Source organism: Scyliorhinus torazame, chromosome 5 (assembly GCF_047496885.1).
Source record: "Scyliorhinus torazame isolate Kashiwa2021f chromosome 5, sScyTor2.1, whole genome shotgun sequence".
Classification (NCBI taxonomy): Eukaryota; Metazoa; Chordata; class Chondrichthyes; order Carcharhiniformes; family Scyliorhinidae; genus Scyliorhinus; species Scyliorhinus torazame.
In genome coordinates, this window is record NC_092711.1 from 89,222,860 (window position 1) to 89,248,361 (window position 25,502).

General features: G+C 47.0%; 2 protein-coding genes and 1 non-coding gene across 9 annotated transcripts in view; 1 reads left to right on the plus strand and 2 right to left on the minus strand.

The window, feature by feature from the left end:
* Positions 1-5,114: 5,114 nt before the first annotated feature.
* Positions 5,115-17,125, plus strand: LOC140418850 (uncharacterized). 5 transcript variants are annotated; one of them, XM_072502485.1, is made up of 3 exons: positions 5,115-5,261; positions 11,499-11,591; positions 15,285-17,125. In XM_072502485.1, exon 3 carries the CDS (start codon positions 15,718-15,720, stop codon positions 16,906-16,908), a length of 1,191 nt encoding a protein of 396 aa, XP_072358586.1. In that variant the 5' UTR covers positions 5,115-5,261; positions 11,499-11,591; positions 15,285-15,717; the 3' UTR covers positions 16,909-17,125. The 5 variants fall into 5 exon arrangements, with proteins under 5 accessions (XP_072358586.1, XP_072358589.1, XP_072358585.1 ...); XM_072502488.1 differs by having other exon boundaries at positions 5,121-5,325; XM_072502484.1 differs by having other exon boundaries at positions 5,121-5,269.
* trnak-cuu (transfer RNA lysine (anticodon CUU)) lies at positions 6,376-6,448 on the minus strand. Its single transcript has one exon. It is a non-coding gene; the product is annotated as a tRNA-Lys (tRNA).
* Positions 17,126-22,276: 5,151 nt separating the features above from the next.
* The window catches only part of LOC140418851 (uncharacterized), a 30,467-nt gene continuing 27,241 nt past the window's right edge, over positions 22,277-25,502 (minus strand). For 2 of the 3 annotated variants that reach the window (XR_011945372.1, XR_011945370.1), the window contains one exon: positions 22,277-24,395. The gene's annotated coding sequence lies outside the window, so the exon portion shown is untranslated. Of the gene's footprint in view, positions 24,396-24,535; positions 25,484-25,502 lie in introns of those variants that run through there. The other variant, XR_011945371.1, reaches the window with a different exon arrangement.

Consider the following 25,502-nt stretch of genomic DNA (forward strand, 5'->3'; position numbering starts at 1 on the left):
GGGTGGGTCTCGGTGCTTTTGCAGTCACACTGCTGAAACAGAACAAACACTTCTCCTTCCAAATTCAAAGACTGAAGATATTGAGCTCTTAATGAATTGAGTGACTGTCAGATTTCGATGTGATGTTTGGTTTGAATTTTCTGTCGGCCAATCCTCCACTTCGAATATCCTGGAAAAGGAGTTTACAAAAGTCATCACTGTCAATCCAGGGTAGAAATTCTGAACAGACAATTCCAGTTTATCTGGAACTTTTTTCCCTCTCTTGTTCCCCCAAAGCTGTAAATCCCCGTCCCACACACTCTCCCTCCTCCCTGGGCTGAAATCCAAACCCATCTCACCATCTGCACCATTTCTTTCCTCCACTCCCAGTTTTCTGCCTCACTCACCCTAACTTGAAGGTGGTCTGTGGAGGAGCTGTTGTCAAGTGACACTTAAACCTGAAACACTTCTTCAGTGTTTCCCTCCCTACCCCCTTCTCTAACCAAAAAAAAACAACCGCTGTAAAGATCAAGACTTCTACCTCTAGTCGAGGTAGAAGTAGAAAGCAGTTGAACCGTGAGGTCAAAGCCTGCAGGTAAAGGATTGGCTGGTGACTGGTAAGTAGTTTTTCTTTTATTTTCCCTCAGGTGTTATCGTGCGGGGCACAGAGGTTGCTGAGTGAGTGCTTGCTGAGAAGGGGAGTGAATAAGAAGTAAGCTCTTTCATTCTTTTTCTTTTTTTTTCTAGAGGGAATGGCAGTGAAGGTAGTGCAATGTTCCTCCTGCAGAATGTTTGAGGTGAGGGACGCCGTCAGTTTCTGTGCTGATTTCATCTGTGGGAAGTGCACCCATCTCAGCTCCTCAGGAACCGCATTAAGGAACTGGAGATCGAGCTGGATGAACTTCGGATCATTCTGGAGGCAGAGGTCATCATCGATAGAAGCTTCAGGGATGTAGTTACTCCGAAGAATAAAGATAGATGGGTGATGGTGAAAGGGGCTGGGAGGAAGCAGTCAGTACAGGGAACCCTTGTGGTCATTCCCCTTAGTAACAAGTATACCGCTTTGGGTACTGTTGGGGGGGCGGGCACTTACCAGGAGTAAGCCATGGGGTACAGGTCTCTGGCACAGAGTCTGTCCCTGTTGCTCAGAATGGAAGGGGGGAGAGGAGTAGAGCATTCGTCATTGGAGACGCCATAGTTAGGGGGATAGAAAGGAGATTCAGTGGGAACGAGAGAGACTCGCGGTTGGTGTGTTGCCTCCCAGGTGCCAGGGTGCGTGATGTCTTGGATCGTGTTTTCGGGATCCTTAAGGGGGAGGGGGAGCAGCCCCAAGTCGTGGTCCACATAGGTACCAATAACATAGGTAGGAAAAGGGATAGGGATGTAAGGCAGGAATTCAGGGAGCTAGGGTGGGAACTTAGATCCAGGACAAACAGAGTTATTATCGCTGGGTTGTTACCCGTGCCACGTGATAGTGAGACGAGGAATAGGGAGAGAGAGGAGTTGAACACTTGGCTACAGGGATGGTGCAGGATGGGGGGGTTTCAGATTTCTGGATAATTGGGGCTCATTCTGGGGTCGGTAGGACCTCTACAAATGGGATGGTCTACACCTGGACCAGAGGGGTACCAATATCCTGGGGGGGAAATTTGCTAATGCCTTTCGGGAGGGTTTAAACAAGTTCAGCAGGGGCTTGGGAACCTGAATTGTAGCTCCAGTATACAGGAGGTTGAGAGTAGTGAGGTCATGAGTAAGGTTTCAAAGTTGCAGGAGTGTACCGGCAGGCAGGAAGGTGGTTTAAAGTGTGTCTTCTTCAATGCCAGGAACATCCAGAATAAGGTGGGTGAACTTGCGGCATGGGTTGGTACCTGGGACTTCGATGTTGTGGCCATTTCGGAGACATGGATAGAGCAGGGGCAGGAATGGTTGTTGCAGGTGCCGGGGTTTAGATATTTCATTAAGCTCAGGGAAGGTGGTAACAGAGGTGGAGGGGTGGCACTGTTAGTCAAGGACAGTATTACGGTGGCAGAAAGGACGTTTGATGAGGACTCGTCTACTGAGGTAGTATGGGCTGAGGTTAGAAACAGGAAAGGAGAGGTCACCCTGTTAGGGGTTTTCTCTAGGTCTCCGAAAAGTTCCAGAGATGTAGAGGAAAGGATTGCAAAGATGATTCTCGATAGGAGCGAAAGCAACAGGGTAGTTGTTATGGGGGACTTTAACTTTCCAAATATTGACTGGAAACGCTATAGTTCGAGTACATTAGATGGGTCCGTTTTTGTCCAATGTGTGCAGGAGGGTTTCCTGACACAGTATGTAGATAGGCCAACGAGAGGTGAGGCCATATTGGATTTGGTACTGGGTAATGAACCAGGACAGGTGTTAGATTTGGAGGTAGATGAGCACTTTGGTGATAGTGACCACAATTCGATTACGTTTACTTTAGAGATGGAAAGGGATAGGTATATACTGCAGGGCAAGAGTTATATCTGGGGGAAAGGCAATTATGATGCAATGAGGCATGACTTAGGATGCATCGGATGGAGAGGAAAACTCTCAGGGGATGGGCACAATGGTAATGTGGAGCTTGTTCAAGGAACAGCTACTGCGTGTCCTTGATAAGTATGTACCTGTCAGGCAGGGAGGAAGTGGTCGAGCAAGGGAACCATGGTTTACTAACTCAGTCAAAACACTTGTCAAGAGGAAGAAGGAGGCTTATGTAAAGATGAGACATGAAGGTTCAGTTAGGGCGCTCGAGAGTTACAAGTTAGCTAGAAAGGACCTAAAGAGAGAGCTAAGAAGAGCCAGGAGGGGACATGAGAAGTCTTTGGCAGGTAGGATCAAGGATAACCCTAAAACTTTTTATAGATGTGTCAGGAATAAACGAATGACTCGGGTAAGAGTAGGGCCAGTCAAGGACAGTCGTGGGAAGCTGTGCTTGGAGTCCGAGGAGATAGGAGAGGTGCTAAATTAAATTTTTTCATTGGTATTCTCACAGGAAAAAGACAATGTTGTCGAGGAGAATACTGAGATTCAGGCTACTCGACTAGAAGGGCTTGAGGTTCATAAGGAGGAGGTGTTAGCAATTCTGGAAAGTGTGAAAATAGATAAGTCCCCTGGGCCGGATGGGATTTATCCTAGGATTCTCTGGGAAGCTAGGGAGGAGATTGCTGAGCCTTTGGCTTTGATCTTTAAGTCATCTTTGTCTACAGGAATAGTGCCAGAAGACTGGAGGATAGCAAATGTTGTCCCCTTGTTCAAGAAGGGGAGTAGAGACAAACCCGGTAATTATAGACCAGTGAGCCTTACTTCTGTTGTGGGAAAAATCTTGGAAAGGTTTATAAGAGATAGGATGTATAATCATCTGGAAAGGAATAATTTGATTAGAGATAGTCAACACGGTTTTGTGAAGAGTAGGTCGTGCCTCACAAACCTTATTGAGTTCTTTGAGAAGGTGACCAAACAGGTGGATGAGGGTAAAGCATTTGATGTGGTGTATATGGATTTCAGTAAAGCATTTGATAAGGTTCCCCACGGTAGGCTACTGCAGAAAATACGGAGGCATGGGATTCAGGGTGATTTAGCAGTTTGGATCAGAAATTGGCTAGCTGGAAGAAGTCAAAGAGTGGTGGTTGATGGGAAATGTTCAGACTGGAGTCCAGTTACTAGTGGTGTACCACAAGGATCTGCTTTGGGGCCACTGCTGTTTGTCATTTTTATAAATGACCTGGAGGAGGGCGTAGAAGGATGGGTGAGTAAATTTGCAGATGACACTAAAGTCGGTGGAGTTGTGGACAGTGCGGAAGGATGTTACAAGTTACAGAGGGACATAGATAAGCTGCAGCGCTGGGCTGAGAGGTGGCAAATGGAGTTTAATGCAGAAAAGTGTGAGGTGATTCATTTTGGAAGGAATAACAGGAAGACAGAGTACTGGGTTAATGGTAAGATTCTTGGCAGTGTGGATGAGCAGAGAGATCGCGGTGTCCATGTACATAGATCCCTGAAAGTTGCCACCCAGGTTGAGAGGGTTGGTAAGAAGGCATACGGTGTGTTAGCGTTTATTGGTAGAGGGATTGAGTTTCGGAGCCATGAGGTCATGTTGCAGCTGTACAAAACTCTGGTGCGGCCGCATTTGGAGTCTTGCGGGCAATTCTGGTCGCTGCATTATAGGAAGGATGTGGAAGCATTGGAAAGGGTGCAGAGGAGATTTACCAGAATGTTGCCTGGTATGGAGGGAAGATCTTATGAGGAAAGGCTGAGGGACTTGAGGCTGTTTTCGTTAGAGAGAAGGTCAAGAGGTGACTTAATTGAGGCATACAAGATGATCAGAGGATTGGATAGGGTGGACAGTGAGAGCCTTTTTCCTCGGATGGTGATGTCTAGCACGAGGGGACATAGCTTTAAATTGAGGGGAAATAGATATAAGACAGACTACTCAGAGAGTAGTAAGGGTGTGGAATGCCCTGCCTGCAACAGTACTGGACTCGCCAACACTAAGGGCATTCAAATGGTCATTGGAAAGACATATGGAAGATAGCCGAATAGTATAGATGGGCTTTAGAGTGGTTTCACAGGTCGGCGCAACATCGAGGGCGGTAGGACCGGTACTGCGCTGTAATGTTCTATGTCCTCCTTTGCCTGGGTTCAGTTCTCCAGCTCCTGTCTGCAGACTGACACTAAAATCAATGGGTCTTATTGGGGGGTTTGGGTTCTCCCCATTGTCCCCGCTCGCGGAGGCTCTAATTCAGCCTCTGGGAGCCGCAGTCACTCTCACTGCGGCTACGCTGAGCCAGGAGCAGCACCGCGCATGCTCCGTACAGGGAGGCAACTTCCGGGGGCGGGACATTCGGACGCCTGCGCCTCCTGTGATGGAGATAGGGCGTATTCATCCGCGCCTGGCATTCCGGGTAGTCTTATCCGCCATTATTCCATTACGTTTCTCAGGGTGATAAATTGGTTCCGGCACCTTTGATACAGTTCGGTGTTTGCACCGAATGGGGCGGCCGCCTCGGTGTCTTTCTCTCTGATTGGCCTCTGTTAACGGCTGTCATCTGTTTAGGAGGCGATATGCAGCAGGACACCTGCGCGGCCGCCATCTTTCTCAGGTGCAGCAGGGCGCATGTGCGGCCGTCGTTGAACCGGAAGCCGGAAGAGAGAATCTTGTGAAATTCCTTTGGAAACTCCTTTCGAAATACGAGGATTTACTGATGGGAACGTCAAACCAAACATCACATCATCCTCTGACTGAGTTACTCGATTCATCAGGACCTGAAAATCATTGGGCGGTAAAATGGTTTTTCTGTTCTGTCTGAGGGCAAAGATTTCAGATATCAGAGTGACTGGGAAAATGTAAATGACCATTCCGGGTTAAATTTGAGACTAATTACACCGATCACATTGGGGAAGTTAAATAATTTGCTGTTGTACTCTTATGTATGCAGATACATTTTAAAATTACCGCATTAGCATACTTGGCAGTTAAACTGGGCAAACTGCTGACCTTGTTCGTAGTGAGAGTTACTATCCGGGATTTTGTTAAAGTTTGTTGTTTTGTGTTGCATTTCATTCAGCTCATCGTGGCTACAAAGTAGGTATTCAGCCGAATCCCAATTTCCAGATTGTGGTCTGTAGCTTTTTAAGTTACATCAATTCGAATGTCTATCTGAATACTTTTTAAATGTTATGAGGGTTTCTGCCATAATTTCAGGCAGCATGTCACAGATCCTCACCACCCTCTAAACCTCCTAGTCCTTCCCTAAATCTCTGTCCCCTTTTATATGTATCCCTCAACCAAAGGGAATAGGACCCTCCTTTCCAATCTATTTAAATCCCTCTGAATTTAAAAAATATATAAATTTATATTTTTCTCCAATTAAGGGGCAATTTAATTTTGCCAAGCCATCTAACGTGCACATTTTTGGGTTGTGGGGGTGAAACCCACACAGAAAATGGGAGAATGTGCAAACTCCTTACAGACTGTGACCCAGGGCCAGGATCGAACCCGTGTCCCCAACACGCAGGCGCACAACCACTGTGCCACCATGAAACGCCAGAATTTTATACATTTAGAATAATCTTTACTATTGTCACAAGTAGTCTTACATTAACACTGCAATGAAGTTACTGTGAAAATCCCCGTAATCACATTCAGGCACCTATTCGGGTACGCAGAGGGAGAATTCGGAATGTCCAATTCACCTAACAAGCATGTCTTTCGGGACATGTGGGAGGAAACCCATACAGACACTGGGAGAACCTGTTGACTCTACGCAGACAGTGTCCCAAGTGGGAATTGAACCCTGGGACCCTGGTGCTGTGAAGCAACAGTGCTAACCACTGTGCTACCGCGCCGCCCATAAAACAGTCCAGCTCTATGTTCTCAGATTAAAGAAGCTGAAGCGCCCAGAGTGGGTCTTGAACCCATGGCCCTGGGATTAAGACTCCCATGCTCTGCCGACTGAGCTAGCCAGGCTGCTTTTCACAATTTCATTTGGGGGGGTTTAAACTAATGCAGCAGGGGCATGGGAACCTGGATTGTAGTTTTAGGGTAAGGGAGAATGAGAGTATAGAGGTCAGGAGCTCAGATTTGACGTCGGAGGAGGGGGCCAGTGTTCAGGTAGGTGGTTTGAAGTGTGTCTACTTCAATGCCAGGAGTATACGAAATAAGGTAGGGGAACTGGCAGCATGGGTTGGTACCTGGGACTTCGATGTTGTGGCCATTTCGGAGACGTGGATAGAGCAGGGACAGGAATGGATGTTGCAGGTTCCGGGGTTTAGGTGTTTTAGTAAGCTCAGGGAAGGAGGCAAAAGAGGGGGAGGTGTGGCGCTGCTAGTCAAGAGCAGTATTACGGTGGCGGAGAGGATGCTAGATGGGGACTCATCTTCCGAGGTAGTATGGGCTGAGGTTAGAAACAGGAAAGGAGAGGTCACCCTGTTGGGAGTTTTCTATAGGCCTCCAAATAGTTCTAGGGATGTAGAGGAAAGGATGGCGAAGATGATCCTGGATATGAGCGAAAGTAACAGGGTAGTTATTATGGGAGACTTTAACTTTCCAAATATTGACTGGAAAAGATATAGTTCGAGTACATTAGATGGGTCGTTTTTTGTTCAGTGTGTGCAGGAGGGTTTCCTGACACAGTTTGTTGACAGGCCAACAAGAGGTGAGGCCACATTGGATTTGGTTTTGGGTAATGAACCAGGCCAGGTGTTGGATTTGGAGGTAGGTGAGCACTTTGGGGACAGTGACCACAATTCGGTGACGTTTACGTTAAGGATGGAAAGGGATAAGTATACACCGCAGGGCAAGAGTTATAGCTGGGGGAAGGGAAATTATGATGCCATTAGACGTGACTTGGGGGGGATAAGGTGGAGAAGTAGGCTGCAAGTTTTGGACACACTGGATAAGTGGAGCTTGTTCAAGGATCAGCTATTGCGTGTTCTTGATAAGTATGTACCGGTCAGGCAGGGAGGAAGGTGCCGAGCGAGGGAACCGTGGTTTACCAAAGAAGTGGAATCTCTTGTTAAGAGGAAGAAGGAGGCCTATGTGAAGATGAGGTGTGAAGTTTCAGTTGGGGCGATGGATAGTTACAAGGTAGCGAGGAAGGATCTAAAGAGAGAGCTAAGACGAGCAAGGAGGGGACATGAGAAGTATTTGGCAGGAAGGATCAAGGAAAACCCAAAAGCTTTCTATAGGTATGTCAGGAATAAGCGAATGACTAGGGACAGAGTAGGACCAGTCAAGGACAGGGATGGGAAGTTGTGTGTAGAGTCTGAAGAGATAGGCGAGATACTAAATGAATATTTTTCGTCAGTATTCACTCAGGAAAAAGATAATGTTGTGGAGGAGAATGCTGAGCTCCAGGTAAATAGATTAGATGGCATTGAGGTAAGTAGGGAAGAGGTGTTGGCAATTCTGGACAGGCTGAAAATAGATAAGTCCCCGGGGCCTGATGGGATTTATCCTAGGATTCTCTGGGAGGCCAGGGAAGAGATTGCTGGACCATTGGCTTTGATTTTTATGTCATCATTGGATACAGGAATAGTGCCAGAGGACTGGAGGATAGCAAATGTGGTCCCTTTGTTCAAAAAGGGGAGCAGAGACAACCCCGGCAACTATAGACCGGTGAGCCTCACGTCTGTAGTGGGTAAAGTCTTGGAGGGCATTATAAGAGACAAGATTTATAATCATCTAGATAGGAATAATATGATCAGGGATAGTCAGCATGGCTTTGTGAAGGGTAGGTCATGCCTCACAAACCTTATCGAGTTCTTTGAGAAGGTGACTGAACAGGTAGACGAGGGTAGAGCAGTTGATGTGGTGTATATGGATTTCAGCAAAGCGTTTGATAAGGTTCCCCACGGTAGGCTATTGCAGAAAATACGGAGGCTGGGGATTGAGGGTGATTTAGAGATGTGGATCAGAAATTGGCTAGCTGAAAGAAGACAGAGGGTGGTGGTTGATGGGAAATGTTCAGAATGGAGTTCTGTCACAAGTGGAGTACCACAAGGATCTGTTCTGGGGCCGTTGCTGTTTGTCATTTTTATCAATGACCTAGAGGAAGGCGCAGAAGGGTGGGTGAGTAAATTTGCAGACGATACTAAAGTCGGTGGTGTTGTCGATAGTGAGGAAGGAAGTAGCAGGTTACAGAGGGATATAGATAAGCTGCAGTGCTGGGCTGAGAGGTGGCAAATGGAGTTTAATGTAGAGAAGTGTGAGGTGATTCACTTTGGAAGGAAAAACAGGAATGTGGAATATGTGGCTAATGGAAAAGTTCTTGAAAGTGTGGATGAGCAGAGGGATCTAGGTGTCCATGTACATAGATCCCTGAAAGTTGCCACCCAGGTTGATAGGGTGGTGAAGAAGGCCTATGGAGTGTTGGCCTTTATTGGTAGAGGGATTGAGTTCCGGAGTCAGGAGGTCATGTTGCAGCTGTACAGAACTCTGGTACGGCCGCATTTGGAGTATTGCGTACAGTTCTGGTCACCGCATTATAGGAAGGACGTGGAGGCTTTGGAACGGGTGCAGAGGAGATTTACCAGGATGTTGCCTGGTATGGAGGGAAAATCTTATGAGGAAAGGCTGATGGACTTGAGGTTGTTTTCGTTAGAGAGAAGAAGGTTAAGAGGAGACTTAATAGAGGCATACAAAATGATCAGAGGGTTAGATAGGGTGGACAGTGAGAGCCTTCTCCCGCGGATGGATATGGCTGGCACGAGGGGACATAACTTTAAACTGAGGGGTAATAGATATAGGACAGAGGTCAGAGGTAGGTTCTTTACGCAAAGAGTAGTGAGGCCGTGGAATGCCCTACCTGCTACAGTAGTGAACTCGCCAACATTGAGGGCATTTAAAAGTTTATTGGATAAACATATGGATGATAATGGCATAGTGTAGGTTAGATGGCTTTTGTTTCGGTGCAACATCGTGGGCCGAAGGGCCTGTACTGCGCTGTATTGTTCTATGTTCTATGTTCTATGTTCTATGTCTCTCCTCAGTCTTTTCTGTTCCAAAGAAAACAGTCCCAGTTTATCCAAACTTTCCTCAGAGCAAACATTGTCAATTTCTGGCTGATGTTCGTAAATCCCCTCTGTACTTTCTCTAGTGCAATCTTCCTGTACATGAATCTAGCTCTGGCCTAACTAGTCCTGTCCTGCCATTTATCATGTAATCCTTTGCCTTGTTTTCCATCCAGTTTTCTTCCTCACTATCACCAATGTTTAATCATTTTTGTGTCACATGTAAACTTCTTATTCATGTTCCTACATTTACTTTCAAATCAATGATGTAAACCAGGAGTGAAGGGCCCAGTACTGATTGCTTTGAAACCGGCACTGGAAACAGCCCTTTGATTTTCTCTTTTTTATGGGATGTGAGTGTCACGGGCAAACCAGTTTGGTTGCCCATTCCTAATTGCCCTTAAACTGAGGGGCTTGCTAGGCAATTCAGAATTAAGTACATTTCAGTGAGTTGGCCAGATCAGGTAACACAGGTACAGACTTAATGGGCCGAATGGTCTCCTTCTGCACTGTAGATTCTATGATTAATTCTGACCTTGGGTCACTGTCTCTGCGGAGTTTTCCTGCGTCTGCGTAGATTTCCTTTCCGGGTGCTCTGGTTTCCTCCCACAGTCCAAGAATGTGCAGATTAGGTGGATTGGCTGTGCTAAATTGTCCCTGGGAGGTGTTACGGGGAAAGGGTGGGGAATTTGCCAAGGTAGGGTGCTCTTTCAGAGGGTTGCTATGGGCTCGATTGGCCGAATGGCCTCCTTCTGCACTGAGGGGATTCTATGATGCTACATTGGATCCAATGATATATTCACTCACACACTGCAGCCTGACTCTTATTATTGGAACAGACAGTGTTTGTTACACTCAAAGTGAGTGAATCCTTTGCTGTTTCTCCTCTGGGCCCCATCTCCACTATTAGTGTCTAATTGTCCTACTGAGACTCTCACTGTTATTATTGGACAATCAGCGCACAGTCTGAGCCTGTGGCCGCTCTCACCATCTGTAACCGTCATAATGCCTGGGTGATTGACGGCAGCTCCAGACCAATAGGAGGTGGAGGGGCAGGATTGGAGGACCGACCGAGAGCGGCTAGTCCTCCAACCAATCGGAGTGAATGAGGGGTGGGGCCCGCTGTGATTGAAGCATGCGCTGTGTGGGTAATGGAGATGCAGAAGGGCTGTGTCTTCAGATCCGAAATCGTGAGAGGCGATTAACAATATGGAGGGAGCGAGAGATCGTGGGGGTGGGTGGAAACGTCGTGTAAAGCTGTTGTAAGCCGCAAACTTCGGAAGAGAGTTCACGGTTGTTTATAAATATGAGAAATGCCAATAAAAAGTTTTTTTTTAAAAAAGGAAAAGAGTTTAAGGTACCCAGTTTGTACTGAGCGGAGCTACGGCTCCTCATGTTCGGCTCGGGTTAATGGCCGTCATCTTTATTGGATGTGCATCAGGGCGCATGCGCGTTTGTCATCTTTGTCGGGGCGATGTTTCAATGAGTGGGAGGAGCTTGTTCCCCATTGTTCAGAATGGAGGCAACTTGTCCATCAAACTGGATTAGTCTTTGAGTCCCAATGTCTTATTGATGATGCAAAGTGGCGGCAGAGATGGAAAGAAAAGGAAGCCAATCCTGCTCTCCGGATTTCACTGTCTCATTGGACGTCCTGTCCCATGTGTCGAAAGCTCTGCGGCTCTGTTCAGTCACATGAAGACCCAGGGTAGAAATTCACAACCTTGAGTCAACATCACCCTCAAATCAGGGGACTGCTGATGACAAGAGGGACAGTGTGCAGCGGGGCGGGGGGGAGGATGAGCGATCATCCTGGACCAGGGAGCAGGAGGAGAGAATGTTGTGAATTTCTATCCTGGACTGACGGTGATTAATTTTGGAAACTCCTTTTACAGGGGATTAGTAGGGGAGGATTTATACTCAGCAAATTCAAACCGGGAGAAATGTTTATCTTTCCCAAATTTTATTTCTGGACTGACAGTGATGCCTTTTGTAATCTTCTTTCACAGGGACTTAGCTAGGGTTTCGCAGACAGGAAATTCACAACCAATCCTCACATCAATTCTGACAGCACCATTCGAGTTATCAGGACCTGGAGATGTGTAAGCATTGAATTCCATATCATTATCACTCACTGCGTAAAATTTCTTCCTCATATCCTCCCTGTAGATCTTGCTCACAACCTTAAATCTGTGTCCCGTAATCCTTTTACAATCTACTGATGGGAACAGATTGATTTATCTTTTTTCCGGGTTTGCTGTTATCGTTTCCGGTGTCTGGGTCATGCCAGATGGTCCGTCCAGGTTCCACTCCGTTATTGTGTATTTATAGCGGTTGAATGGACTTGGACCAGTCCATTTCCAGATCCAGTACACAAGTGAAGTCTCCGCCAAGCATTGATTGACGTGTATCCAGGTCTGGGATGGATCGCAACCATTTTTTTTACAAATGCCAGATCGGCCCAGTTAGGGGCTTAGCCATTCACTAGCACCCAATGACCCACTGACCACCACGTAACTCTCATTAGTGTCCGCAATGATCCCAGTGACCGAAAGAGGAATCTTTATTGATTAGAATTGCAGCAGCTCGAGCCCTTTGTCAAAGCCCGAGTGAAACACTTGGCTCACCCCTCCGCAGTCTGGTCTGATCTCTAACCCGCAAGTGAGTCTCCTGCAAGAACACCACACCAGCATTTTGATTCTTTAGGTGAGCGAAAACCCTTGACCTTCACTGGTCCACTCAATCCCCTTGCGTTCCAGGTGACCAGCTGTATCAAGGGTCTCTGCACCAGCCCCCATCATGGACTCAGCCATTTCCACCGTGAGGGTCTATCCAGCAAATTTTCAAAAAGTACAGGCCAAGGGTCCACCCAAGATGACCGCCACACACACACATCTTCAGAGTAAAACAAAAACAGTTTTATAGTCTTCATCAGCAAAGTAACCCCCCTCCCCCATTTTTCACCAACGTCCCACCGAGACACACAAATCTAACCGCCCCCCCCCCCCCCCCCCCCCCCCCCCCGGGCTGAGCTTGTCGAACCAGCTAAAACTAGTTCACCGGCTGCAGCCCCCCCCTCCATCTCACTCCCATTCACCAGCTGACTGCTGGCAGGGCAGCTCCTCTCAGGACACCAAGAAAATAAAAACAACAATGTTGCCCACTCGAGAATAAAATGTGCCGTCACCCCCCACCCCTCCCCATAGATCTACGTTGTGCTTTGTAAAGAAAATCTCTCTTCATCTCCACACAGAAAAACAATCTATCAGAAAATGTCAAAACTATAGACAGGATATCACAACACCCACCCCACCCCACAGGGAACGTACATCTTGTCCAATACAGATAACTGGACCCAGTCCATGCTTTACAATAAAGGCATTCGCCTCCTCCAGTGTCTCAAAATGGAATTCTTTGGACTCATTTGTCACCTGCAGCTTTGCCGGGTATACCACCCCGAATCAAACTCCTTTCTTACACCGAGCAGCCTGAACCTTATTAAAGGCCGCTCGCTTCCTCACCAGCTCGGCTCCCACATCCTGGTAAATCCTCACTCGGATAACTGAGTGAATCCCTTCCCACACTCAGAACAGGTGAAAGGTCTGTCGCTGGTGTGATTGAGGTGATGAATTTCCAGCTCACATGTGGACTTGAATCCCTTCCCACTGTCCCCACATGAAAAATGAAATGAAAATCGCTTATTGTCACAAGTAGGCTTCAAATGAAGTTACTGTGAGAAACCCCTAGTCACCACATTCCGGCGCCTGTTCAGGAGGCTGGTACGGGAATTGAACCGTGCTGCTGGCCTGCCATGGTCTGCTTTAAAAGGCAGCTATTTAGCCCTGTGCTAAACCAGCTCCTGTTTCCACGGTTTCAGCATGCTGTTGGTGTCCTTGTCCCTCTCCACGTTTGATGATCAGTTGAATAATAAACTTTATTAGTGTCACAAATAGGCTTACATTAACACTGCAATGATGACTGAGAAAATCCCTTAGTCGCCACACTCCGGCGTCTGTTCGGGTAATCAGAGGGAGAATTCAGAATGTCCAAATCACCAAACAAGCACGTTTTTGGGGACTTGTGGGAGGAAACAGGAACACCCGGAGGAAACCTACACAGACACTGGGAGATCGTGCAGACTCTGCACAGACAATGACCCAAGCCGGGAATCGAACCCAGGTCCGTGGTGCTGTGAATCGACAAAGCTACCCACTGTGCTATCGTGGTGCCCTTGTCTCCACAGAAGCATGAGTGGGTCTCTCTCCGCTCTGGTTTGATGTTTCAGATTATCCAGTACCGATGACAACTCAGGATTCAGGCGGTAGGGTGGAAATCCTCAGCCGGTCAAATTCGGTCGGGTGAGGCATGAGGGAGGGATGGAGCCGGCGCATGGGTCAGTAGGCTTCATAAACACTCCGTGTAGCCCGAAGCCCCGAATACGAAGCTAGGATACAGCAGTTGAACTGGCGAAAGCTGCTCGTCTTTTCCCCGAGACAGGCCTGAGTGGACGAAGTGTGGGGCCGGGTGAATGCGGAGGGAGCGATAGCCCCGGCTTAGCTCCACCTCCCATTCACTCTGATTGGCTGGAGGACCAGCCGCTCATATTTGGTCTTCCAGGCCCGTCGCCTCTTCCTATTGGTCCGAACCTGCCGTCAATCAGTCCCCGGGCATTGTGAGCTGGAGCAAACCCTTCACAATCATTGTCAGCTCCCTGGTTTGCAGCTGCGGGGCTTCTCCCTCCCTCCCGGGAACAGGCCCAGGTTAATGGGCACCATCCTGCTTCAGCCACTGGAGGCTGATTCACATCAGAGGATGGGGGAGGGGGACAAGAAATAAGAGCTTCCACTTTGCACTCAAATCAATGAGGACCCTGATCTCTGGCAAGGAAGCAAACCGTGGCAGGTGGGCGGGGAGGATTCACAAACCCGCACTGGAGGCCCCAAACCCCCAATAAGACCCATTGGTTTTATTGTCAGTCTGCAGACAGGAGCTGGAGAACTGAACCCAGGCAGAGGAGAGGGAGGGAGAAAACTGGGAGTGGAGGAAAGAAATGGTGAGATGGGTTTGGATTTCAGCCCAAGGAGGAGGGAGAGTGTGTGGGACGGGGATTTACAGCTTTGGGGGAACAAGAGAGGAAAAAATGTTCCAGAGAAACTAGAATTGCCTGTTCAGAATTTCTATCCTGGACTGACAGTGGTAGCTTTTGTAAACTCCTTTCACAGGGGGTTAGAACTGGAGAATTTGCACAGAACAAACTGAACCCAACAGAAAGGTTTGTCTGTTTGCGAATTCTATCCTGCATTGATAGTGATGACTTTTGTAACATGAGAGATTACAGCGATCAGGAAAGATTAAATGGAGTGGGGCCTTTTTTCTATCGACAACAACAAATTTAGCAGTGACCTGCTATAAATCTTTTAAATTATCAGTAGTTTGGAGAGGGGCGATGTGAGAGAATCCAAAACCAGGGACCATCAATAAACAACAAGTCATAAATACAAGATAGTTACGAATAAATCCAAGGGGGCAATACGGACAAATTTATTTATCACATGTTGAGAATGTGCAACTCATTACAATGGAAAGGAGTTGAGGAAAGTGCTGAGATGTTTTCAAAAGGAAACGGGACAAGCACATGAGAGAAAATGGAATTGAAAATCAGCTGAAAGGCTGAGATTTGATAGGTGTGACAGTCGGAGATGTGTGCCGAGTATTGACAGCAGCAAAATCTGTGACAGAATGGCCTGTTTGTGTCTTATATTTTCACAGTAATTCAATGTAATCTCCTTTTACAGAATATTTGCAGATGCAAACATCATGTTGAGATCTGACAGAGTCACTTGATTCATCAGGACCGGCCTTTCAACGTGGAAGGAGAAATGTTTGTCTGTTTTGTCTTTCGGAAAAAAATTCAAAAGTCACTGTGATTGGAAAAGCACCGAGACACAGACATCTAAGTCATTTTCCACAGTTAGCTGGAACTGAGCTTTAACCAATCACACAGCATGAAATTAAATTGCAGCATTTACATCAGGGAGACACCGTACTCAGGCTTCAACTGATGATCCAAGTTGAAGAGACATAAGGACATTCGCACCAAAGGAATCAAGAATCAGCAATTGGACATTCAGCCCCGTGAGCCTGTTCCACCATTTAATAACTTCCCGGCTGATCTGATAGTGACCTCAAATCTGCATCCCACCTACACCTGATAACCTGTCAATAACCATGGAGAAACCGTGGCAATGTGGGGACTGTGGGATGGGATTCAATTACCCGTCTGAATTGGAAACTCATCGACGTATTCACACTGGGGAAAGGCCATTTACCTGCTCCGTGTGTGGGAAGGGATTCACTAAGCTATCCAACCTCATCACACACCAGCATGTTCATACTGACCAGAGACCATTTAAATGTGCTGACTGTGAGAAGAGCTTTAAAAGCAGAAAGGATTTACTGATACATCAACGAACTCACACTGGGGAGAGGCCGTTCACCTGCTCCGTGTGTGGGAAGGGATTCACTCTGTCACCCCACCTCCTCAAACACCAACTTGTTCATAATGATGAGAGACCGTTTAAATGTTCTGACTGTGAGAAGAGCTTTAAAAGCAGAAAGGATTTACTGATACACGAACGTACTCATACTGGGGAGAGGCCGTTCACCTGCTCAGTGTGTGGGAAGGGATTCACTCGGTCATCCGACCTCCTGAAACATCAACTTGTTCACACTGATCAGAGACCTTTTAAATGTTCTGACTGTGAAAAGAGCTTTAAAAGCAGAAAGAATTTACTGTCACATCACCGCACTCACACTGGGGAGAGGCCATTCACCTGTCTGGAATGTGGGAAGGGTTTTAATGATTTGTCAAACCTCCGGACTCACCATCAGGTTCACTCTGACCAGAGACCGTTTAAATGTGCTGACTGTGAGAAGAAGTATAAAAGCAGAAAGAATTTACTGATCCATCAATGCACTCACACTGGGGAGAGACCATTCAGCTGCTCCGTGTGTGGGATGGGATTTACTCAGTCATCACTCCTCCTGAGCCATCAACTTGTTCATACTGATCAGAAACCTTTTAAATGTGCTGACTGTGAGAAGAGCTATAAAAGCAGAAAGAATTTACTGATCCATCAACGCACTCACACTGGGGAGAGGCCATTCACTTGCTCCGTGTGTGGGAAGGGATTCATTTGTTCATCCCAGCTTCTGAGACACCAGCGAGTTCACACTGGACAGAGACCGTACACGTGCCCCGTATGTGACAAGAAATTCACTCAGTCATCCCACCTGACTTCACACCAACTTGTTCACACTGACCAGAAACCTTTAAAATGTTCTGACTGTGAAAAGAGATTTAAAAGTAAACTGAATCTGCTGAAACACCAGCGAGTTCACACGGAAACAGAATCATAGAATTTACAGTGCAGAAGGAGGGCATTCGGCCCATCGCGTGCACCGGCCCTCGCAAAGAGCACCTTACTTAAGCCCATACCTCCAACCTAACCCATAACCCCACCTCAATTTTTGGACACTCAGGGTAATTTAGCATGGCCAATCCATCTAACCCGTGACAAATGTTGAATTCTTTACCCATCAGTCTGGTCTCAATAAAACTCGAGATGGATTTGTAGGCATAGTATTATTTATTTTAAACCAACTTGCAAGTCTGACTCGCTTCTCAGGGACACAGAACACAGAACCAGTCTCCTGGACCCCTTGGAAACGAATGAGGTAGGATACAAAGGGATCTCTGCAAATACATTCAAATGGCATCAAGTTTCACAGACACGATTCCCATAGGTCATCCTATGCCCCTCCTGACCTGGCCATACATCCTAATTGGCTCACTTCTCATTCCTTAACCCTGGCCACTTGTTACCCAGCATCCTTTTCTCCTCCTCTACCAGACACACCTCCCCTTCCTTACCATGCTTTCTGAAATCCTTTGTCTGTGAACTCACTAGAATTAGACCGGCCTACATCTACATTACTATAACTAATATATTTAAACTAACTATTTTATATCACATTCGTCACCCGCACATCTTTGGACTGTGGGGGGGAAACCGGAGCACCTGGAGGAAACCCACACAGACACTGGGACAACACGCAGACGCCGCACAGCCAGTGACCCAAGCCGGGAATAAAACCAGGGACCTTGGAGCTGTGAAGCAACAGTGCTAGCCACTGTGCTGCCGTGTCTCCCACACGTGGGAGCGGTACTGGGGCGAGGTTGTTCAACTGCTCCGTGCGTGGGAGGAGATTCATTCAGTCAAACAACCTAAACAGACATCAGCCAGCAAGTTCACAGGCAACAGCGGGGTTTGGATTCAGCTGTTGTTGCTGCTGTTAGTCACATCCAGGACTGAATGATGCCTTGACGTCTGATTCCAGTGAGGCGCCACAGTTTTCTGGTGTATTTAATCAGTGATTTAGACTTAAATGCATACTCCAGGATTATACAAAAGTTGCTCATGTGTTTTAGACAATGAGGGAGAAAGCCATGGACTGGGTCAGGTGGACAGAAAAGTGGTAAATGAAAATTTAGATAATGAGCCATTGGGAACGCACTTCAGTTAACTCCCGATAAAAATAAGGTCACTTTAGGGGAATGGAAAAAACTGATTGGTGGGGAAGTTTAAAAAAAATAAATTCAGACCCAATTATTATTATTATTTTTCCAATCAAGTGGCAATTTAGCAATTTTACCAATCCACCTAACCTGCACATCTTTGGGTTGTGGGGGTGAAACCCATGCAGACACGTGGAGAATGTGCGAACTCCACACGGACAGTGACCCAGGGCCGGGACTCAAACCCGGGTCCTCAGCGCTGCAGTCCCAGTGCGAACCACTGCTCCACGTGCTGCCTTAGCTACAAATAATTCTAATAACTTTATTGAACAGTTCTCAAATGGAAAGGCACTTGACCACATTAAAACTAAGGATCTGCAATAGACGTTTGATCTAGCAAGTCATATTTAGGGCAAGATTATAAACAGAGGGCATTCATTTAAAGTGATTAGAAAAATAAGCAATGCTGAGCAAGGCTAGGAGAGTGGGCAAAGTGGCAGATGGAATACAATGTGGAAAAGTGTGAGGTTATCCACTTTGGAAGGAGAAATGGAGGCATAGACTATTTTCTAAATGGGAAAATGCTGAGGAAATCACAAGCACAAAGGGACTTGGGAGACCTTGTTCAAGATTCTCTTCAGGTTAACGTGCAGGTGCACTGCAGCCTCACGGCACCGAGATCCCAGATTCGATCCCGGCTCTGGGTCACTGTCCATGTGGAGTTTGCACATTCTCCCCGTGTTTGCATGGGTTTCGCTCCCACAACCCAAAGATGTGCAGGGTAGGTGGATAGGGCACACTAAATTGCCCCTTAATTGGAAAAATGAATTGGGAACTCCAAATTTTTTTTTTAAATGTAAAAAAAAGGTTAACGTGCAGGTTCAGTCGGCAGTTAGGAAGGCAAATGCAATGTCTTCAAGTCAAGAGGGCTAGAATACAAGACCAGGGATGTACTTCTGAGGTTATATAGGGGCTGGTTTAGCACACTGGGCTAAATCGCTGGCATTTAAAGCAGACCAAGGCAGGCCAGCAGCACGGTTCAATTTCTGTACCAGCCTCCCCGAACAGGCACGGAATGTGGTGACTAGGGGCTTTTCACAGTAACTTCATTTGAAGCCTACTTGTGACAATAAGCAATTTTCATTTCATTTAAGGCCCTGATCAGACCTCATTTGGAGTATTTTGAGCAGTTTGGGGCCCCGTATCTAATGAAGGATGTGTTGGCCTTGGAAAGGGTCCAGAGGAGGTTTACAAGAATGATCCCTGGAATGAAGAGCTTGTCGTATGAGGAACGGTTGAGGACTCTGGGTCTGTACTCGTTGGAGTTTAGAAGGATATGGGGGAATCTTATTAAAACTTACGGGATACTGCGAGGCCTGGGTAGAGTGGACATGGAGAAGATGTTTCCACTTGTAGGAAAAACTAGAAGCAGAGGACACAATCTCAGACTAAAGGGCGATCCTTCAAAACAGAGGAAGAAATCGTACAACACCAGGTTAAAGTCCAACCGGTTTGTTTCGACTCACTAGCTTCAGGGGCACAGTTCCTTCCTCACGTCATGAGGAGGAATTCAAACAGATGAGGAATTTCTTCAGCCAGAGGGCGGTGAATCTGTGGAACTCTTTGCCACAGAATGCCGTGGAGGCCAAATCACTGAGTGTCTTGAAGACAGAGATAGATAGGTTCTTGATTGATCAGGGGTATGGGGAGAAGGCAGGAGAATGGGGATGAGGAAAATATCAGCCATGATTGAATGGCGGAGCCGATCCGATGGGCCTAATTCTGTTCCTATGTCTTATGATGTGAAGAAAAACATCCTGTGCTGCGTGTGGGATCATGAATGCACTGCTCGAAAATGTGGTGGAGGCAGATTCAATTGATGCCTTGAAAATAATTGGACAACTATCTGTGACTATCAAATCAGCCATGAGCTTATTAAATGGTGGAGCAGACTGGGCTGAATAGCCAACTCCAGCTCCTTGCTCATCTGTTCGTATCTTTTGAGGAGAAAAATATCTGCAGAGTTCAGGGCCAATGACAGCGGATTGTGACTGTTGCAGAAAGTTGGCACAGATACAATTTGTTGAGTGCCTTTGTTTTGTGCTGTCACCTTTCTATGCCACTGTGTTATGAGGGAAATGCAGTGCACCAATGCAAGAGAGGCAGATTGCTCCCTCGATATGGATTGGATTTGTTTATTGTCACGTGTACCGAGGTACAGTGAAAAGTATTATTCTGCGAGCAGCTCAAACAGATCATTTCGTACATGAAAAAGTAAACTAAAAAGAAAATACATAATAGGGCAACACAAGGTACACAATGTCAATATATAGACAAAGGCATTGAGTGAAGCATACAGGAGTGTAGTACTAATTTGGTCAGTCCATAAGAGGTTTAGCGGGGAAGAAGCTGTTTTGAATCCGTTCATGCGTGTTCTCAGACTTTTGTATCTCCTGCCCGATGGAAGAAGTTGGAAGAGTGAGTAAGCCGGGTGGGAGGGGTCTTTGATTATGCTGCCTGCTTTTCCAAGGCAGCGGGAGGTGTGGATAGTCACTGAATGGGGGGCAGGTTTGTGTGATGGACTGGGCTGTGTTCACTACTCTCTGAAGTTTCTTGCGGTCTTGGGCCGTGCAGTTGCTATATCAGGTTGTGATGCAGTCAGATAAGATGCTTTCTATGGTGCACCTGTAAAAGCTGGTAAGAGTCAGTGTGGACATGCCAAATTTCCTGAAGAAGTAAAGGCGCTGTTGTGCTTTCTTGGTCGTAGCATCGATGTGGGTGGACCAGGACAGATTTTTGGTGATGGAAACCCTGTGGCCCAGTGCAGGAGAGGCGGTTATTGGGCAGTGTGAGCTGAACATACATGGCTGGATAAAGACTAAGGCAGATGTCAAGACCCTTTGAGCGAAAACAGGTCTGGAGGGAGTGGGTCAGTGAACCTGGGGAGTTGCATTTTGCATGAATCGTATGACCCAGTCACAATTATGAACAGTAAACAAACCTATCACTGGTTTTATGAGATGATTTACCGTGTCCCAGATGTTGTAAATACTGTGCAGCCTGCTTGCTGCCCATGTCTATTCTGATATCAGAATAATGTGCTTCTGTATGAAATAAAGTTACCAAACCTCTCATTGTGCTTCATGCCCAGCATCTTGCCTAACTGTGGATCTTCTGTTTTGCTGACTGGGAAATAGAATCTTCCTGTTTACTAATTGCCCTATGGCTGCTGTGTTACCCAGAATCCCCCGCGCTGCAGAAAGTCCCCGATCAGTGAGTGTACGAGGCCAGTGCGCAGGGGCAGTGTGGGTGTGTGCTCCGAGCATGCTCAGTGTCAGTCATGGTGAGAGAGTGAGGAGGAGCTGGGTTGAACACAACAGTGAGCTGTACCCCTGTGAGAAGGGCATCTCCCAGTCTCTGTTTGACTCTCCTACAGCTTCATGTCATGGTTGAGTTGGACAAGGAACTCTCATCATTTGAGCTGGAAAAGGCCATTGATTGCCGAGCAAGCAGAAAGGTGCCCGGCAAGGATGGAATTCCAGCTGAACTGCTCACACACAGAAAGTCCCATCGACTGTCACACCTTCCTGCTTTCCTCTTTTGGGCTGTGAGACTGGTCCACGGAACATGTGTGATGCAATAAAAACAGCAGTGACAGAGGAGACAGCATCAACTGCAGGGACATCTCACTCCTTAGTGTCAGGGGAAGACCTTCACTTGGGTGATGTTTAAAAGATTCATCTACTTGCAGACTGAGTTTATCCAGAAGCACAGTGCGGTCTCTGTGCTGACAGATCTACGGTGAACATGATCTTCTCCACACACCAGCTACAAGCGAAGAGAACAATTGGGATTTGATCTAAAGTGTCAGTGCTGAGAAAGTGAAATGTTCTAATTACTGAGTGAAAGTGAACCTTTCATTGTGAATCACAATTTACTGGTCCAATTGGAAAAGACACCAAAATGTTTCGATCTCTGAAGATAAACTTCAACCTTGAAGTTATGTTTCGGAGCTCACACGCTGTGGGAATCTTCGTGAATGTTTCCTCTTCCCTTTTGTAAACAAGCAGAGAAGCTAACCCTTTCCCCTGACAGCACGGCAACAATTTGAAATAAAGACTTTGACTTTTAAAGATTTGTCTTCATCCCATTTGTAGGGGTCATATTCCCGTGCAAATCAGCGCGGGCGGGATGGAAATTTGCCAAATATTTTTATAATCCGAATCTTTATTGTCACAAGTAGTCTTACATTAACACTGCAATGAAGTTACAGTGAAAAGCCCCCAGTCAGCACATTCCGGAGCCTGTTCAGGTACACAGAGGGAGAATTCAGAATTGTCATGTGAGAGTACCTTTAAGAAATGGGTGTTTATCAAATAGCTGCAGTGAAGACAGACAGCCCAGCTCCACCCACACTCTGATATCACTGCAGCTATTTGATAAACATCCATTTTCTAAAGGTACTCTCACATGACAGAATGTCCAAATTACCAAACAGCACGTCTTTCGGGATTTGTGGGGGGGAAACCGGAGCATCTGGAGGAAACCCAAACAGACACTGGCAGAATGTGCAGACGCCGCATAGACAGTGACCCAAAGCGGAATCGAACCGGGGACCCTAGCGCTGTGAAGCAACAGTGCTAATCACTGTGCGGCTGTGCCACCCCTTTAAAGGTCCTTTACCTTGGGTGGGAATTTCCTGTCTTGGGTTGGGGAGAGGGTGGCGGGGGGGGAAGGGGGTGTGTGCAACCGGAAAAAAATCCCTTCCCACTCTCAGAGCAGTGAATGGTTTCTCTCCAGTGTGAGCGCATTGGTGAGTCAGCAGATCCATTTTGCTTCTAAAATTCTTCTCACAGTCGGTACACATAAAATGTCTTCTGTCAGAGTGAACATGTTGGTGTGATGTGAGATGGGTTCGAGTTATAGAGTTTTACAGCACAAAACACGGCCCTTTGTCCCATTGTGTCTGCCGGCGATCAAGCACCAATCTATTCTAATCTCAGTTTCAGGGATTATTAACATCAACTGAAACAAAGGCCAGCTGTCAGAATGAACATGGTTCTGTCCTGGATGTGATTTTGGTTCAGTCCTGGATGTGATTAACATCAATAACAGCAGATTCCTGGAGGCACTTGTGAACTCTCTGGTGTGTCTGCAGGGTGGATGACCGAATGAATCCCTTCCCACATGGGGAACAGATGAACGCTCCCTCCCAGGTGTGAATGCGCTGGTGTTTGAGCCGGAGGGACTGCTGAGTGAATCCCTTCCCACACACGGAGCAGGTGAACGGCCTCTCTCCAGTGTGACTGCGCTGGTGAATCAGCAGATCCATTTTGCCTTTGAAGCTCATCTCACAGGCAGAACATTTAAAAGGTCTCGTGTCAGAGTGAACACGTTGGTGTGAAGTGAGGTGGGCAGACTGAGTGAATCCCTTCCCACACTCCAGGTGGGTGAATGGTCTCTCCCCAGTGTGAACTCGCTGGTGTCTCATCAGGATTGATAACTGAGTGAATCCCTTCCCACACACAGAACAAGTGAATGGTCTCTCCCCAATGTGAACTCGCTGGTGATCCAACAGTTTGCATAACTGAGTGAATGTCATCCCACACTTGGGGCAGGAAAATAGTTTCTCCGCAGTGTGAACTCGCTGGTGTAACAGAAAGCTGGATAACTGAGTGAATCTCTTCCCACACTCCGAGTAGGGGTACGGCCTTTCCCCGGTGTGAACCCGCTGGTGTGTCAGCAGATTTTCTTTTCTTTTAAAGCTCTTCTCACAGTCAGAACATTTAAAAGGTCTGGTGTCAGAGTGAACAAGTTGGTGTGTAGTGAGGTGGGTTAGTCGAGTGAACCTCTTCCCACACTCTGAGCAAGTGGCCTTTCCCCGGTGTGACTGCGGCGATGAATGTCCAGCACAGACGGGGATATGAATCCCTTCCCACAGTCCCCACATTTCCACGGTTTGTCCATGGTGCCGGTGTCCTTGTGCCTCTCCAGGTTGGACAACCGGTTGAAAACCCGTCCACACAGAACACGTGTACGGATTCTCCTCGCCGTGAATGGTGTGATTTATTTTCAGGCTGTGTAACAGGTTAAAGCTCTTTCCACAGTCAGTTCACTGGAACACTCTCACTCGGGTGTGTATGTGTCTCGGTGCTTTCCCAGGCACACCGGTGTTTGAAATCTTTCCCACAGACAGAACAGACAAACATTTCTCCGTCCACATTCAAAAGCCAATGATATTCAGGTCCTGATGAATTGAGTGACTCTGTCAGATCTTGATGTGATGTTTGATTTGAGTTTCCTGTCTGCCAATCCACTCCTTGTGACCCTGTAAAACCAATTTGCATAGGTTAGTCCAGGACAGAAACTTAGAACAGATAATTCTAGTTCCCGGAGCATTATTGCTCTCGTTTCCCAAAGGTGCACACCCCAGTCCCACACTCATGCTAACTCTTCCCACAAACTCACCACAATGATTTCACAGTCACCAATACCGAGATGAACATTGAATTCCAGGTTTTTAATTGAATTTACACTCCATCAATTGCCATGATGGGATTTGAACCCTTGTCCCCAGAACACTAGCCTGTGTCTGTGGATTGCTGGTGTAGTGAACTCCCATGGAGAGTGGTACTGACCTGGAACTCAATGCTTGCACTCAAAGACCAATAATATCCAGGTTCTGATTAATGAAGTGACTCTCTCAGGTCTTAATGTCTTGTTTGATTTCACTTTGCTGTGTTTAAATCCTCCCCTTGTAACCCCCTGTAAAAGGAGTTTCCAGAATCCATCACTGTCAGTCCTGCTGAGTGGACAGGGCTCACCGCGCATGCGCCCTGCTGCACACTGTCCCCTATGAGGATGCTGGTGGTTAACTGGGGAAAGGCTCTGCAGTAAAACCTTCCCACTCGGTGCAAACTCGGAAGTGGTAATTTTCTTGTTTTAGCTTTGAGGCCTCCACTGGGTGTTTGTGAAGCCTCCCCTCCCACCCACTGCCTCCTTATCCGCCTCCTTCCGGCCTGAAGACGAGACAAACTAGCGTCTGTCCCTGGACATGAGCCGGTTCATCAGGGCAGCATGGTAGCACTAGTGGCCAGCACTGTGACTTCACAGCACCAGGGTCCCAGGTTTGATTCCCTGCTGGGTCACTGTGAGGACTCTGTACGTTCTCCCTGTGTCTGTGTGGGTTTCCTCCGGGTTCCAAAACCTCATTTCCTGCCTGAGAGGTGTTGACCAATGGGAAGATTTGGAGGACCTGATGGACTCTTGTGCTCCAGCCAAACAGACTACGGGCTTTGTGTGAATGAAGTTTGAGCTTCACACAGACTGAATCTTCTTCCTGTGTCAAACCGCTGAGTAAAACACTTTATTTTCACTTCAATGGACTCTTTTAGAGACCATTGACCCTTCTACAGAACTGTTGCAATAAGGAACA